Genomic DNA, 17477 nt, shown 5'->3' with positions numbered 1-17477 from the left:
AGCCCGGGGCCGGGGTCGCCCGGGGTCTCTAATATAAATTAAACACGTTTCAGAGTTCATCAAGTTTATTGAACAGGACAGCGAGCTCCGCGGGAGGGCGCTCCGATACACTCGACACTTACCAATGTTAAACTGAGCACAGAGAAACCGTTCAACCATTCATGAACATTCCCCCCGCCGCCGCGGACTATGTGAAGTGACACTTCTCAACTGCACGTACTGACGGGGGGGGGACATCCCCTTACTATTGTGTGCCGCGCAAATGTGTGTTGTGGAGCGCCGCGGGGCTCGGCCTTCTTAGGGAAGTTTCACTTCTGTCGCGTGAGTTCAGTTAACACATGCATGTATCTATAATTAGTCACACTAAGGTCACACAGAACTATGTATTAAATGTCACCAAACTAACTTTAACTATTGTCATAAAACATTCAACACAAACATACATTATTTTGAATTCATTATGGATATTTAAAAAAAACGGAAGCGTGCTCTCGGAGTTTCACCACGATTTTAGTTTCATCCTACCGATAAATGAACAAAATTGAAAGCTGTTCTTAGTTTATTGGTCAGCACTTCATTAACAGCATTCTTAACGCGAATTACTTAATAAAATGATTTAATTAACAAACAATGTTCTCGAAGGAACTAAAGTCTTATACAATGACGTCACTCGTTTTACGGGGAAATTATTTGAACTGAAGTTTACCGCAGCGCGCGGGGGGGAGGGGGGGGCGCACTCCAACCTATCATGTACAATTTTTAACTTAACCAAAATATGGTATACCCGGGTTGCAGGAGCTTATATTAAACAAATAGGTGAATAATAATTATACTTATAAATTGGCACGCAAACTTCGATTGAAATGCACGAGGAAAAACGATTTAATTACAAGTGGTAATTAAATCGGGTAAAGTTACAAAGTGTATATTGATAAAATTGTGGAACGACGAGTCATAACAACAACAAATATTTTAAAATTTAACGCGACGGCACGTCGCGGCACGACGCGGCACGTCGCGGCACGACGCGGCACGACGCGACGCGACATGAGGTTGCGAGGCTGCGCGGTGGCGCGGGCGGGCGGCGCTCCGGCACGTGATCATTTGTTACGGAACCTTGTTTAACCGATTTCTTGTCAGTGTATTGAATTAGTGTTAGGATCTGGCGCCTCATTCATATAACTTTTGTATATTGCATCGGCCATATTTATGTAGAGTGACGTGTTGGTGCAGCTACACGCGGGGCGGGGCGCGGGGCGGGGCGCGGGGCGACGCCTCGGGCTCCGAGCCGGAAGACTCGCCGGCTTCCTTGTCTTTGCTCACTAGAAATCAAAACATTTAATATGTTAATGTTTATAGATTCTACTTATTTAACGAATACCAGCGTGGAGGAGCGGGCCCGTACCTGCGGACGTCTTGTTCTCCCTGTTCTTTTGTCGAGACTTGATGAGACGGACGATCTCCATGAGCTCCTTGCGCGCCTCGTTCCGCTCGTCCTCCTGCGGGGAGCAACGGTCACCGTGAGACAGCACTGCGCCCCCCTGTCCCCCCCCCGCCGGGACGGTACTCACCTTCCGCTTGTCGTCCGGGCGAGCGGCGTCGGAGCCGGGCGCCTCTCTGGACCTCTTGCGATGGCGCTGTCGGGGGGAGCTGGACCTGAAACATACAGAGTCATCAGCAGCCGAGTGACAGGTACGTAATGTAGCACGAAGGACTGGCGACGTAACGCCACGCCGCGACACGACAAGCCACGCCGCGACAGTTGTTCTCTAAGCTAAATGTAAATGATAATAACTATAAGGATTTAAGAGCAGTGCTGGGGTGCTGTGGCCGGCCCGGGCGGCGCGCTGCCGTCGCTGCGCGGGATGCTTGCAACCTGACTCGTGGTACCGAACCTGTCGTCGGAGCGCGACCGCCGCCTCCGGTCCCGCGCCCTGTCCCTGTCCCCCCGGCCCCTGTGTTCCCGGTCGGGGGTCCTGCGCCGGTCCCCGTCGCTCGGCCTGCGGTCGCGTCCCCTGGACTCGGAACGCTTGCGATGCTTGTCGTCTCTGTCGCTCTTGTGGCGGTCAGTTTTGTCGTCCTTGTCGCGGCGCTCAGCTCGCTCGAGCTCTTCTTTCCTATAAATTGTAACTTTATTATAATACTAATAAATTAACTGCCGTATTTTAATTTTCGATTTAAAAAACAAGCATATTGTAATAGATTCAATTTAAACAAACCGTTGAAGGTCTCTCAAAAATAGAACTTTACTTCTTTATTTTATTATTTATTTATTTAAAGTTGATTTTGCTGTAGCGTGCGCTGTCCCGGACGGCTCGTTGTCCGGTGTAGCGACTGACTCACTCGTCAAATAGCGAAGAATGATCAATTCGCGGTAGAAATAGACAGGGCGGGGCCACCTTCCCGTGGGAGCTCTCGCCGGTACATGCCCGTCAGCATCTCCGGCCCGCGGCACGTCGACACGACGTGAACATTATTACAGCGGAGGGGGACGCGTGATGTACTTGAGACTGCCCAGATAAAGGTCCCCCACTAAACGACTCCCCTGCCTTCTCGTCCGACGCTCGGTCCGCGCCGAGGTCGCGGCACAGTTCCTCCCGTACTCCGCTTCAAAATACTGTCACATAGTTATGATAAATAATGACCTGGTGTCGGATGCCTTCCTGTCCCGGTGCAGCGAGTAGCGCAGCAGCGTGACGGGGTCGTAGGGCGCGGCGGGGTCCGGGGGCGCGGCGAGGGGCGCGGCGGGGGGCGCGGGGGTCACGGCGGAGGGGAGGCGCGGGGGGAGGTCGCGCCGGGCGTCGCGCGGGGGGCGGTAGTTGTCGCGGCTGGAAAACATTCATGTTATTTTTTGTTTCTTGCCCTCGTCCCACTAGATCCCGGTATATATAGTTCTTGATGTGACAGAAGGGCTACCGACCTGTCCTCCCCGTGCTTGGGGTTGACTCCGAGCGCCAGGGCGAGTTTCTCTGCCCGGGAGGACGTCCTCGTCGGGGAGCCTTCATTTTTGCGTTTCCGGAAGTTGTTATGTTCATCTGCTCACGAAAAATCGTAACATTAGATGTTGTGTGGGTGTGGGGCGCGGAGCAGTGGCGCGGAGTAGCGGCGGCGGCACTGACCGTCGTGCTCGGTGTCCGCTTCGAAGTCCAGCGCGTTGTAGTCCACGCGCTCGCCGCTCGCGTCTGCACATGACACATTCAATTAACTATATTTGTTTTACCATATAATAATACCAATATTTTATTATTATTTATTATTGTTAAATCTCTGTCGATATATTAATGTAAGGCATGCTGTGATTGCCTCTAATTAGAATTGCAGTTAGCAATTGTTCTATACATGTCAATGTTATTTTATGTCTTAATGTAAGCCCTGTTGGTAATCCTTAAATAAATAAATTACTTATAATAATTTCAGTATTCATATATTTTATTTAGTTTGTCTTCTTTGAAATACGAATGACTATAATTTATTAATATATAAACAAAAGCAAATTAGTTGGGTAGAAAGAAATGTAGAATGATATGCAACTGACCGGCGGCTCCTCCCTTGGGCGCGGGGTGGGGCGCGGGGTGGGGCGCGGGGGGGGCGGGGCGCTCGGGGGTGCCGCCCTCCTCTGTGCCGCGAACATTAAATACAAAGTTAGCGTCGTGCAGTCCCTAGAGTCCCACACGAGATCACCGACTATACTAATGAACTATTAAATGGGCAACACAAATAATGTGATAGAGAATCATTAGATTAGAGAGTGTATCATGAGTGTTGAAGCCTAAGTCTCGAGCGGTCTCCAGCGGTGGTCACCTGATGTGTTCATCAAGAAAGGGGACTGCAGGAGATCATGTTTTGATGGTAAGTTATATTTATTTCTCTGTCAATATTTAAAGTAACAACAAGACTCGTCTGACTTGTGAAATTGAAGTCAAGCATAGATTATATAAAAAGCATGATTTGTAAATAAACAGAGTGAATTATGAACACGCAGTGTGTCGCATACGCACCGGTGTCGGCGCGGGCGGGCCGCTCCCGGCGCGCCGCGCGCTGCTCGCGCTGGGCTCGCTCCACCTCGGCGCGCTGACACACAATTGCAATCATTAATCGCGCCGGCGCGCGCGCACGTGACGTTACATTACGTAGACTCACGAGCGCTCATCGTTGCCAGTCTGAGCGCAACGTGGACGTGAATGGTCACGGTTGGTTTACGCACTCATACCGCTGCCTACTGTTAAGTACTCTCCACAAGCCTCGTTTGAAGACGGACATGTCATAGCGCTCGGGAAACACCGTGGAGGGGAGCTCATTCCATAGCCGGATGGTACGTGGCAAAAAAGATCTCGCACTGTGGATAAACGCAGTGGTTCTAAATAGTATGGATGAACTCTACTCCGGTGGCGGGCGGTGCGATGGTACAAACGAGATGGTGGGATCATCTCAAACAATTCCGCAGAGCAATCCAGCAACTTTATTTATTTCCATTATAATGGGGTTTCGAGAGCTAAATCCACAGATTCGGTAGAATCTGGCGCCAAGTTCCGTTCAAAAATCCCGTTGACGTTGTAAACGGAGCGCCAGACTACCGATATGTATAACATGTAAATGAGATTTATTTAAATATTGTCTGACCAAATATTGTCTATATAGCCTTTCAGAAGTTACAAAAAATATATATTTCAACCTTGAAACAGACAAAGTGATAATGTAATGAATCAGAATACGACTTTAGGTTTTTTTTTTTTTTTAAATTACCATATTAAGTAAAGTTTAAATCACAGGCACGCTCATGTCTCCTTCAAACTTGTATTATACATTGTTTTTTATTTATTTATTGCTTAAATGACTGGATGAGCTCACAGCCCACCTGTTGTTAAGTGGTTACTGGAGCCCATAGACATCTACAACGTAAATGCGCCACCCACCTCGAGATATAAGTTCTAAGGTCTCAGTATAGTTACAACGGCTACCCCACCCTTCAAACAGAAACGCATTACTGCTTCACGGTAGAAACAGGCAGGGGTGGTGGTACCTACCCGCGCGGACTCACAAGAGGTCCTACCACCAGTAACTACGCAATTTATAATTTTGCGGGTTTGATTTTTATTACACGATGTTATTCCTTCACCGTGGAAGTCAATCGTGAACATTTGTTGAGTACGTATGGTACCCGCCTGCGGGATTCGAACCCCGGTGCATCGCTACATACGAATGCACCGGGCGTGTTATCCTTTAGGCCACGACGACTTGCGAATGCTAATAAAATACATAATTGAATAAGATTATTAAGTGCGGTGTGGACGCCTCTGCTCACCTCGAACTCGGACAGCTTGATGATGCGGCGCTGCGCCTGGCGCCAGTGCGGCGGCGTGCCCGAGCGCGAGCGGGAGCGGGAGCGGGAGCGGGACGGCGTGCGGTACCGCTGCAACAGAGACCGCGCCCTGAGCCGCCGGGGGCTACACTTATATTAGCTCCTTACATATGAAATTGGCGTTTTGTACCGAAGGAATATAAAGTCAATTTTGTTGTAAAATATATTTATTTAATTAGTCAAAGTATGTACCGTTGTTATCTATGCACTTTTTCCATCTCATAGGTAGTTCATTGATCCCTTTACTAAAATACCACGAGACGGCGAGTCGCAGGCATTCCAATTGTAGCTCATCTAACATAGTGGTTGTTTGTTGCGCAGTGTGTGTGTGTGTGTGTGTGTGTGTGCGGTCTTGCGTTGTCGTGAAGCAGCAGGGAGCGATTCACCAATCTCGGTTGTTTGGCAGCTAGTTCTTCCTTCATGGTTTGCAGTTACTGACAATAGATATTATCTGCCGTAATCGTTTGGCCAGATTTTAGAAAGCTGTCCCGTGCCGACACCGGCGCTAGTCCACCAAACACAAGTAACTTTTGTCTGAGTCAATTGTCGTTTAGGGCAGGATATGGCTAGGTCCCCAGGGTTCAGCCATTGCGAGGAGCGCTTCCGATTATCGCACAGTATCCACTTTTCATCACAAGTAATGATTCGATTCAAAATTCCTTCATTATTGTGTCGGTTGAGCAAAGTAACACAGCAGTCGACGCGCGTTTGCAAGTTCGATTCACTCAATTCAATCACTCAACTCATTCATCGTTCAAGTTTTTTACTTTCCCAATTTGCTTCAAGTGGATTAATACAGTTTTATTACTTACACCAAAACGCCTGCAGCTATCTCTCAAGTGCTCTGTGTTGGATCCGCTTCCACAATAGCCCATAATTCTTGATTGTCCACGTTGGTCTCGGACCGTCTATGGGGCTGGTTCTGAATATCGAAATTTCCAGAACGAAAACGTTGAAACTAAAAACGTACCGCGCTTCTTTTGCGGCTCCAGCGCCGGACACGTCATTCATCCTTCGAGCTGTGTCGGCAGCACTGCGTACTCGTAAATATACCGATACTTCATGTTGTCCATGGTGCGGTAATAAGCGACGCCAAAGGAAAAAATAATGAGGAAAAACAAATGAATGACTGTTTTCAAAATTCATATGTGCCAACTAAATGAATTTATAAATTTGAATTTGTAATTCTTAACCAAAGGGGAGATATTTCAAATCAAAGTGGTCAGTACGACAAAACGCTAATTTCATATGTAAGGACTTAATATTAGGGGTTAAAGTATGAAATTGTAGATTTGTACAGAAAAAATTATATTCGTTTTTTTTTTCATTTAACATATTTATTTAAACAAAATATCTACTATAATTATCTATACATTGCTGCCATCTTATAGGAAACGAGCTGTTTCTGCAGCGTTAGTTCCGCGTCGGATCTCGTATTCAAAAATCACTCGAATTTTCGAAGTATCGTATCTTTCTTGTCTGAGCTGAATACAACAAACAACTGAAAGTCGATAAATCGAATGTTGCACATTTTTTAAAAGAAAAACCTCATAGGTACCATTTGAAAAAAGTTGCACTCAAAATATTAAACCATGAAGGTTCTGTGTCAATTCGAAGTACCTATTACAGTAGAACGGCAATTTCATACTTGATCCCCCATCACACCCGGGTGCGGGCCCGGGGGGCGCGGAGCCGGTGGAGCGTACTTACAAAGACTCCTCTCCCCTTGATGATCCTCCCGCTGCGGGTGTACACGTTCCGGTCCCTCTCGCGGTACCGGCCTCTGGACCACAGCACAAGTCAGTAAGCGACCTCCTTGCACTACATTTGTACTTGGGGGGGGGTCTCACCCCTCCGCAGTAAAATTGTGCAAGTTTTGTAAAATTTAAACAGAGACGAAAATAAATAAAAGTATTTTTATGTGTTAGTTGTTCTCATTCTAATTAATTTATGCTTTATAGTTAAGTTTAAAAAATATGTGAACATGACGTGGCGTGAAGTGAGTTGTCTGGCACCTGTCGCGGGCGGGGTCGCGGCGGCTGGCGCCCTCGGGCCGCAGCAGGAAGCTGTGCGGGGGCACGGCGGGGATCTCGCGCGGGTCGAGCGGCGTGCTGAGCGCCAGCGGGTGGCCGGGCTCCTCCCTGCTGACGTCACAAGGCGCACGAGATGGTACAGAGCCGTCAGCCTCACTTTGTACTTGTGTTATAGCCGCCTGAATACAATATAATACCTCTTTTTTTCTTTCTTTTTCTCCTTTTTTTCTTTTTTCTTCTTCTTATCTTTCTTCTGCGACGGGTCAGACTCGGCTTCGCTCTCGTCTTTTTCCATCTCTTGTTTTCGCTTTTTTACTGTTGATAAGAATATTTACATAGAATTATTTTTTTAATGCTCAGTTGTGTGGACGAGCTCACGACTCACCCGGTGTTAAGTGGTCACCGGAGCCCACAAACATCAACCAAGTTAATACCGCCCCTCATTTTAAGGCATGAGTTCTAAAAGTCAGAGCTCATTTTGTGCGGACGTAGGCAGTGCGCAGTCCGAGGGCGCTCCGGTGGCGCTCCGGTGGCGCTGCAGTGGCGCTCCGGTGGCGCTCCGGTGGCGCTCCGGTGGCGCTGCGGTGGCGCTCCGGTGGCGCTCCGGTGGCGCTGCGGTGTCCCCATACAGGTCCACATAAAGAATGCTTCGCGCGCGAGGCGGGGCGGTGCGGAGTGAGTGCCGGGCGACTCTAATGAGCTCTGACCTTAAGTCTGAGTTTTTACAGCCGCTGCCCCATCCTGCAAGCTGAGTGTGGTGGTACCTACCCGGATACACAAGAAGTCCTACCACCAGTAATTACGCAAATTATAATTTTGTGAGTTTGATTTTTACTACACAATGTTTATTCCTTCACCACGGAAGTCAATCGTGAACGTTACATTAGTGAAGTCTCCAAGATGTAATGTAAGTGGTCGAGGACGGAACGTACCGGTCTTGATCTTGACGAGCTCTCCGCAGTTGACGACGAGCACGTCCTGCAGCGGGCGCGCGTTGCGGTCCACGGACAGCGCCTCCAGCTGCCGCACCAGCGCCGCGCCCCCCACCACCGACCCGAACACTACGTGCACACTGACAACCGACGCTCTCTTACTAGTCTTGTCCTCGGATACACTTCATAGCGCAGAGAGCTTGCAGAGAGCTTGCAGAGAGCTTGCGTAGAGCCGCAACTCCACCGACTCTGTGCGGCAGCTTGCATTCTTTCAATTAACGACGTACATAGTTTTGAATACATTTTTTCTCACTAAGTTATACCTTGTATAATTTACAGGAGCGCTATTGTCGGTGGCGGTTTAGTTGATAGCTTGCCACAGGTATATGTAACTGAGTGAGAAGTGGTCACAACAATTGAGACTTCGATGGTAGTGTGCGGCGCGAGCACCAGCCAACGAACCCAACTCTTCCACATTTACATTAATTTTTACATTAATATGCGAGTGGACATTTTTGTAACCATTTTTTTTATAAAATTTCCTTAAACGGTTGATTTAGTCAATCTAGACCAGAGGTTCCCAACCTTTTTTTTCTCATAGATCACTTTCAAAATTTAACTGGTTCCAGTGGACCCCTGCGGCTACACCATTTCTGCCGTATTCCCAAAACTCGACAAAAAATGTGAAGATTAAATCTGACTATGGAAAGCGTTGAAACTGAGTTCCGACTACGAATTAGTAATTTTCGAAAAAAAGGGGGAATTGATTAGTTTAGTAATTAATTGTGTTGTAAGAGGATGTCAACAGCCAACAAAATAAAGTTGACAAAAAAAAACAATATTTCATTAGGAAAACTCCCCATTCGGAAACAATCTGCACCAGGGGTCGGCAACCTGGGGCTCACGAGCCACATGCGCCTCTTTGGATATGAAACTGTGGCTCTTTAGTTCCATACGCAAATATGATTTATTTTACAAAAAAAAAACGTTTAAAAATTGTTCTGAATCGACTGACGAGGATTGGGCATTATTTCTATCTGTTAGCCCATTGTTGTAAGTAAATGTTTGTTTTTATTGTTTGCTTAAATAATAAGTGATTATCTAATAATGCCATTTATATAATCTAATTTGTGGTAAAAAACACTACTTATATAAGAATAAATATATATTTTACTTATGAAATTTATTTATGCAAGTACTATTTATTGTTGGCAAGAATTTTTTTTGTGGCTCTTTAAAACCTTTGAGATTCGTAATTTTTGACTCTTGTAACTCAAAAGGTTGCCAACCTCTGATCTAGACCAACAGAGCTGCGAGTCGGTTGTGGATACTCACTTGTCGAGATGCGGCGCCGGCTGTGTTGTTCTACAACACACAGAACAGAACAACAATGGCGGCGGCGCCCCCCCGCCGCGGCGCCGCTGGCTGGCCCGCGCAGACTCCTCGCAGAGAGCCACCTGACCGGTCTATAGCCTTCATTGCTGATGTCCATGAGAGACGGCGCCGACTTCCCACCAGACGGGCCAGACGGCTATCTTTGCAGGTAATACAAATATTTATATGATCGTGATGACTGCTGCATGTTGACATGAAAAAAGTGCAAAATATATCATTATTTGTAATCCCAGCCAAACTGTGTGACCTTTGTTTTCATTGACACCCTTGCAACCTTTCACATAACTGAGGTAATAAATAATACTAATAGTTTTAAAAATTAGTTTTTGTTTACATTCTTACTGTGAATTTAATTTTGTTGCTTGTAACAGTCTTACCCACTTCCTCTCCACAACTTACATAAAGAACTGTGACCCATTGGTATCCTTTCCTCTGTTTGCCATTGACAATAACAATGGCCTATCATGTTTCAGCTCAAATGTCTCGTCTAAAATGTAAACAATTTTTTGCCATGAATTTTAAATCAAAGTTTTTAAGTTTTCCTGTAATATTTAAGTCTTACTCAAAGGGAATTATATAGTTTGTACCTAGTCAGGTCATAAGTATTGTCACACAGTAAAAACTTTTCTTTTAGAATGCTGGCCACAAAAAAGTTTATTGAATTCGAATTTCGAATTGTTCATGAAAATAAAAATGTATACTTTTAGAATTTTACTCATTTTTAAATATGGAGTGGACGCTTAAAGAAGACCGTGTTGCAGTTATTGCGTTGCATCGTTGCGGTTACGCGCCAATTCAAATTTTTAACATACTGAAAATTTTGAATATAACCAAAAGATTCGTTTATCGTACCATCAAACGATACAATGAAGACTCTAGTGTAGATGACAGGTCAAGAAGTGGTCGCCCTCGGTCTGTTAGGACTCCAGCAGTGATAAAAGCTGTGAAGGCGCGAATTCAAAGAAATCCCAAACGTAAGCAGAAACTGTTGGCCCTTCAGATGGGTTAAGCAGAACCACGGTGAAAAGGGTGTTAAATGAAGACTTAGGGCTTCGGGCATATCGAAGAAAAACAGGACATCGTTTTAATGCTCGTCTAATGGACTTGAGACTGAAGAGATGCCGCGCTTTGTTGAAGCGGTACGCGGGAAAAAAATATCAGGAAATTCTTTTTTCGGATGAAAAAATTTTTATCGTAGAAGAGAGCTACAACAAACAAAATCATAAGGTGTACGCACACAGTAGTAAAGAAGCGAGCAACCGTATTCCGCGTGTCCAACGAAGTCATTTTCCATCCTCGCTCATGGTATGGTTGGGAGTTTCTTATTGGGGCTTAACAGAGGTACATTTTTGTGAGAAAGGTGTAAAAACGAATGCAGTTGTGTATCAAAATACAGTCCTGACGAACCTTGTGGAACCTGTTTCTCATACCATGTTCAATAACAGGCACTGGGTATTCCAACAAGATTCGGCGCCAGCTCATAGAGCGAAGAGCACACAAGACTGGCTGGCGGCGCGTGAAATCGACTTCATCCGGCACGAAGACTGGCCCTCCTCCAGTCCAGATTTGAATCCGTTAGATTACAAGATATGGCAACACTTGGAGGAAAAGGCGTGCTCAAAGCCTCATCCCAATTTGGAGTCACTCAAGACATCTTTGATTAAGGCAGCCGCCGATATTGACATGGTTGTTCGTGCTGCAATAGACGACTGGCCGCGCAGATTGAAGGCCTGTATTCAAAATCACGGAGGTCATTTTGAATAAACTTTAGTGTCATAAGAATCTATGTTTTGTTAAGTTCATTTTGGTATATGAATGGTTACATAATGAATAAACTTGTTTCAATTATTTTACATTGAACATGTGACAGAATTTATGACCTGACTAGGTATAATTTCCTTTGACTGAGACTTCCTCCTGGAAGTTTGTTTTGACGTTTTCTTAACATATAGAACAAATTATCAAATTTTATTAATTTATTTCGACCCATGGTGATGTGAAGATTTATTTCTTTTTAATTTATTTACATTATTATTTGAGAAAAATATTTTAATTAAAAACTTTACAATCTTTATATTAAATCTAAGAACATAACTGTCCTGCCAAAAAAGAAATTGTTTGATATCCCATACATCTATCTATATTTGTTAAGAAATCTCAAAGCTCTACATTACATGCAACCCATTTTTTATGTATTTTTATGGTTTATCTTTTTTACTTTTCGTTAAGTAACAATGAGCACATGACTGCATGACATTGGTATTAGACGGTTTCCAAAACCCACTGATATCATGATGTCAATGTTATTTCCCAACTATACCATACTATCTGCCTATTTCTGCTGCAAAGCTTAAAACTAGCTAGGCCTTGAATTCATTTACTGTGCAGCATTTATCTATGTAAATTGAAATGAGTATTTAAATGTATGTTCATATAATAATAATATAATAATTACTGGGAACAAATAATGCAGTCATCCAGCCGAATAATAGGATTCCCTGTGTTTAGGATACCAGAGATTGACATAAGATACTTATATATGTTTAAATATAATATGACGGATTAAGCTGGTATTATGACGTTTTTAAAATGATGACATCATCATTATCATGTCTTGCCACAGTGACAGTAATTAAGACTCAATTTTTCTATGAATTTTATTTATTACATTTGAGGTGCACAACTATAGCAACAGAGAGCTCTGCCCCGTTCGACTGCACGAGCCAAAATGTGTTGTGGGACAAAAGTAATTCATATTTATAGTAGAACAATAGGGTAATTTGTTCATTAATTTTCTAGAAAACAGTAATAATCATTTCGTGATTTGTTGAAATGTTGGACTTATAAAAATTATCCAACAATTTTAACATATAGATAATAAACACCTACACAAAGAGCAAACAAACCTGTTCATCACACAAATGTTTGCCTATTTGCAAAGGAGAAACCCCATTCTGGGCCTAAGCGTTACACGAATGGGATATGTGCCAAAAAATTCGTCATTTTGCTTGATTAACCTATTGAAATCTTAGCTTCATTGGCAATGGCCAAGTGTAGAAAATAAGTAGAATTCTATTTTTTGTTTTAAACAATCTTTGTAAACCTCTGCAACACTTATTTCAATATACGTAACTAGCTCCACAAACGTGCGGATTAGAAATAAAGCATCCCTAAAATAGGATCGATTTAGTGGAAATCGATAGTGTTAAAAATAAATAATTATCCTTTGTTTTAGGATAAATGACTGTTTTTATAGGTATTTTAATCAATGTAAATAAATCAAATCAAATCGTGACACAACTACTTACAATGGCGGCAATTCAAAATATCTACAACTGACAAATATAGCATTTGATACATTTGTGTTTTTTTATGGCATAGTCACATATAAAAATGCAAAACTACCCTTTCATGCTATATTTAATGCTGTCAGTTATGGATATTATTATTTTGAATTACCGCCATTGTAGTTGTGCCACGATTCTTTAAGTATATAAATAATCGATTTGGTGTAATCGATTATACCACGGAATCCTCTAGTAAAAGGGGAATGAATGTCAATGTCAACGTCAACGTCTCAATTAGGTATCTTGGCACAGGCATGTTTTTAATCTGTATTGGGAATTTTTGGCGGGAACGCGAGGAGTGAAGTTGTGTGAATTGTTTTATTTTGTCTATTTAGTGTTTAAATGTGCAATAACGGTGGTTTATTCACTGTTTAATATCTGTGAAAGTGCACAAATGTGGGAAAATGAAACAAAGCTGCTGGACGTAACTTCTCGGGTTCCTCCAAAAAGTCAACTGAAAAAATCTCAGTATATGACCACCATTTTACTGAGATTATGTTTCATGCCATATCATCTCATTTCATTTAATATCATCCCACTTGATTAATGTCTCAAATTAATCATCTTCATTTCATTTCACTCCATATTAATTATTATCATTTTTCATAAAATTAAGAATATAAATTAAAATAAGACATGACTTAAAGGTCTTAGTTACCAGATCATAAAATCCTTTAAAAAAAAATAATCTGTATTGTTATTCGCATAGATTACGCTTTTCGTGTTTGTACGCAAGTGAATGTGTTTTTCCATATTTCTCGAGATTTATTATTATAGCATAATATGTTATCTTGGTTGGGCACGGCATCAGGGTAGTCAGTTGCCTCCTGCACAATTTTTAGATACCATACTGTTATATTATGATAATCGTAACGAAGACGATGACTAAAACCATTTATCACAGTTGTGTTTTTTTATTTTATCATATTGCATCAAATCCCCTAGTAGATACAATATTAACAAATGCCAGCCAGGTAGTGATTTAAGTGGGCCTTAGTTCAGTTGAAGTTTTCAGTAAGACCAACCAAATAAATCTGATTTCACCACCTACGCTTATCTACCTACTTACAACCTCATCGTGATAAGCTTCAAGTGCACTGCACATGTGGTTCGTAGGAAACAGCCCCAAAAATATCGTTTTTTATTAAAATAACTCGAACAATAAACATAACCTAAAATGTAAACATTGTCTGATTTTACCAAGTTGGCCATTGCTGGGAGACCTGAAAATTGGGCTCATGAAACCTTCTTAGGTATTATAATCTATGCCCAAATTCTAGCACTGTAACGCCAGGCCCAAGTTTGTATGGATTTCGGGTTTCTCCTTTGCCCTATGTGCAAATCAAACCCTCAACTCATCAGTCAGATTTTAACCACTGCACCACTGAGTCAGTTTGTCCTCTATGCATTTCTAAACTGTTGCTAATTGTGATGAAATTTGGCACAGTTATTGTTAGCAGTCCAGAGGTTTAATAGCTATTCATTTAAATAGTTTCAAGAAAACAATGTTTTTCATACAATTAAAAAAATTTAAAGCAGGGTGTGCTCAGTGGTGTGGATTGGGAGAGACCTATGTCCAGCAGTGGATGACTGTGGGCTGTTGATGATGATGATGATGATGTGATCTGGTTTTACATGGATTAATAAAGTTGAGTTACCTTCAAAAGTACCACCGTAGATAGACTCTCCTCCAGTTCCATTGGCATTTGTGAAATCTCCTCCTTGTATCATGAAGTCTTTGACTACTCTATGAAACACCATGCCCTGAAGAACAATATTAATTTTGATTGCTAAATTCAACTAAATAACAGTAAATTAGAATACAATAAATATGCGGAATGCTGCTGATAAATAGCAGAAGCAAATTTACAAGAACACTGCAATCAATATAGACTGAAAACAGTTCAGTGACTTTACTTTTTTCAAGCTCTCTTAGAAGCTCACAGATAAAAAAATTAAATCAGTGTAAATGGTCTAGCAAGCTCCTTAACCTCCTCCCTTTAGTTCTTGCCACCTGCAGGTGTTCTACAATTTTGTTCACAGTACAGTGTGACAATTTTTAACATAGCATAAGAAGAAATAATCTACTAAATCAACATAAAATTAAGGATAAGTTTTTATCTAATTGATTTAGTTATTAGTATTTTTAATTGAAACATTAATCATTACTTTTGTGATAATTGTAATATTACTGTGTGAGAAACGACCAGCATTTCCACCTGTCATCCTTTATAGGAACTGTTCCATGACACCTGATATACTTGAGACTTTCATACAAATTGTATGTTAATCTAGACTCAGCCGCTATGTACATATCATTTTGCAACACTTCTTTTTAATTATTCAGGTCGCTATAGGTCACCGTTATCTAACTCCTGTAAATTTGCATGAATGTTCTACCTAGAATTACCTCTTAGATTGAGTTAAAACATTACAATAATCAATATTAGAAAAACAATAGTGTAGTTTTCGGTCACCTTATAAGTGAGTGGTTTGCCAGTATTTTTTCCAATGCCCATCTCTCCAGTGCATAAAGCCCGGAAGTTCTCCGCGGTCTTCGGAGCCACCTCGTTGAACAGCTCGAACACTATTCGACCGGATGGCATACCGCCGATCGAAATATCCATGAACACACGATCTCTCGGTTTCTTATCCTCACCGTCTACCGTCATGATTAAAATCCACTTTAAAGGTCTTCACAAATTCACAGAAAGTTAAAATAATTGTATGAACACTATAAACAATGCCGAATTGATTAAATGTATGTTGCATTAAATTTAACCAATGGCTTATGGCTTATGGCACATTGAGTGTTTAATCTATGATCATAGATTATACACTCTATGATGGTATATTGCACCACAGACAAAATATTATAGCTATTAAGTAGGTACCTAACTATGTGTATTTTTTTAAGAGATTTTATGACCTGGTAACTAAGACCTTTAATTCATGTCTTATTTTAATTTATATTCTTCTTTATATGAAAAATGATAATATGGAGTGAAATGAAATGAATATGATTAATTTGAGGCTTTAATTAACTGGGATGAAATTAAATGAAATGAGATGATATGGGATGAAATATAATCTCAGTAAAATAGTGGTCATTTACTGAGATTTTTTCAGTGGACTTTTTGGAGGATCCCGAGAAGTTACATCCACCGACTTTGTTTCATTTTCCCACATTTGTGCACTTTCACAGATATTAAACGGTTAATAAACCACCGTTATTACACATTTATTAGAATGTGTAATAGATTTTAGAAATTAGATTGAAAAGTGTTGGAAGGTCGTGATGCTGTCCACGTATAATTGTCTATGATGCACTGCATTTGAATTTGAATTTATGTTCTTTTACTTTTGATGTGCGGTGTCATTCTGAAATACATTTTCTCTTATACCGTAAAATGGGGCGATTAGGGACAAATTCCAACTTTATGAGCAATTTTAAGGTAGTTGTTGATGTATATAATGCTATATCAGGATCAAAATGATTGAGTCTTGAGGGCATCTTTGTTATCTAATTTAAAATTATGCAACTAGCATTCCAGTTTAAGCAAAAAATGCAAAAATAGGTGTAATCCCTATTTACCCGAAAATTGCGGTTAATTGGGACGAAATGAGAAATTTCCTAGGGTTTGCACTACTTTTATTTTTATATATAGTTTTAATTAATTTATTTATTTAGTTGCACCAACAAAGTGATCATCAATAAAAAAAATTGAAAAACTGACAAAAGTACATGGCAGACATCACCTCAATTATAGGTGCAATCGACAGTGCTGATATTTCTATCTGGGTTAAGAGATTAGGTGTGTCGGTTATTCCATGGATTAATCAGATGAATACCCCCACTCTGAACAAATATTAAATATTTTATTATGTATTACTTAGACATTTTTGTCCACCTTGAGATTTTATTGATCTTGTTACATGTCTCTGCAAAATCGACTTACTTATATTAAATTGCTTATCTATTTCAAATAAAGACTTATTCCCAATTTCGCTTCGAATAAACCAGATTTTTACCAACAAATTTAAAAAATATTGTTATAACTACATAGACAACCCTACAAACCTGTACCTATTTATACTTAGGTCGTTTCCATTTCACGTATTTTCATCCCAATTGACCCCTTTTTCGTTGTTATTTGTACCTAAGACGTCCCCAATATCCCCAAAAACAACAGATTTTTACATGTATTTTTATTTAATCAAATACATTAAAACCAATAACAACTGAGACTTACCTTTAATATATATGCTGGTTCAAACACTAAATAACGTTTATAAATCATAGTTGTCTTCTATTATTATCAAATAAATAAAAGAGAGCAAAGTTTCTAGCACTAAAATAATGACCACCACAGGAAGTTAATTTGAAACGCGATTTTTTATAAGTTAGCAG

At 41.4% G+C, this 17477-nt stretch overlaps 1 protein-coding gene across 2 annotated transcripts; it reads right to left on the bottom strand.

Annotated features, from left to right (window-relative positions):
* Positions 1-47: 47 nt before the first annotated feature.
* Moca-cyp (nuclear cyclophilin protein Moca-cyp) lies at positions 48-15902 on the bottom strand. Of its 2 annotated transcripts, none has more exons than XM_089728221.1 (18): positions 15544-15902; positions 14725-14830; positions 10119-10206; positions 9660-9689; positions 8325-8464; positions 7590-7707; positions 7375-7503; positions 7070-7142; positions 5303-5410; positions 3999-4071; positions 3536-3616; positions 3120-3182; positions 2921-3035; positions 2646-2828; positions 1896-2117; positions 1572-1656; positions 1406-1499; positions 48-1322 (listed from the first exon to the last, which is right to left on the bottom strand). In XM_089728221.1, the coding sequence occupies exons 1-18, from the start codon at positions 15736-15738 to the stop codon at positions 1234-1236; spliced, it is 1992 nt and encodes a 663-aa protein (XP_089584347.1). In that variant the 5' UTR covers positions 15739-15902; the 3' UTR covers positions 48-1233. The 2 variants fall into 2 exon arrangements, with proteins under 2 accessions (XP_089584347.1, XP_089584348.1); XM_089728222.1 differs by having other exon boundaries at positions 7375-7500.
* Positions 15903-17477: the final 1575 nt, after the last annotated feature.

This window comes from Bombyx mandarina, chromosome 06, assembly GCF_030267445.1.
Source record: "Bombyx mandarina strain Sakado chromosome 06, ASM3026744v2".
Lineage (NCBI taxonomy): Eukaryota > Metazoa > Arthropoda > Insecta > Lepidoptera > Bombycidae > Bombyx > Bombyx mandarina.
Note: the sequence above shows the minus strand (reverse complement) of the source record. Positions and strands in the feature narration are given on the sequence as shown.

Bases quoted from the DNA above. Each gene is read 5' to 3' on its own strand.
- Moca-cyp (XM_089728221.1), bottom strand. From the start codon at position 15,738: ATGACGGTAGACGGTGAGGATAAGAAACCGAGAGATCGTGTGTTCATG. The intron at 14,831-15,543 runs GTGACCGAAAAC...ATTGTTCTTCAG, and splicing joins GCAAACCACTCACTTATAAG to GGCATGGTGTTTCATAGAGT. The intron at 3,617-3,998 runs GTGCGTATGCGA...TTCGCGGCACAG, and splicing joins GCCCGCCCGCGCCGACACCG to AGGAGGGCGGCACCCCCGAG.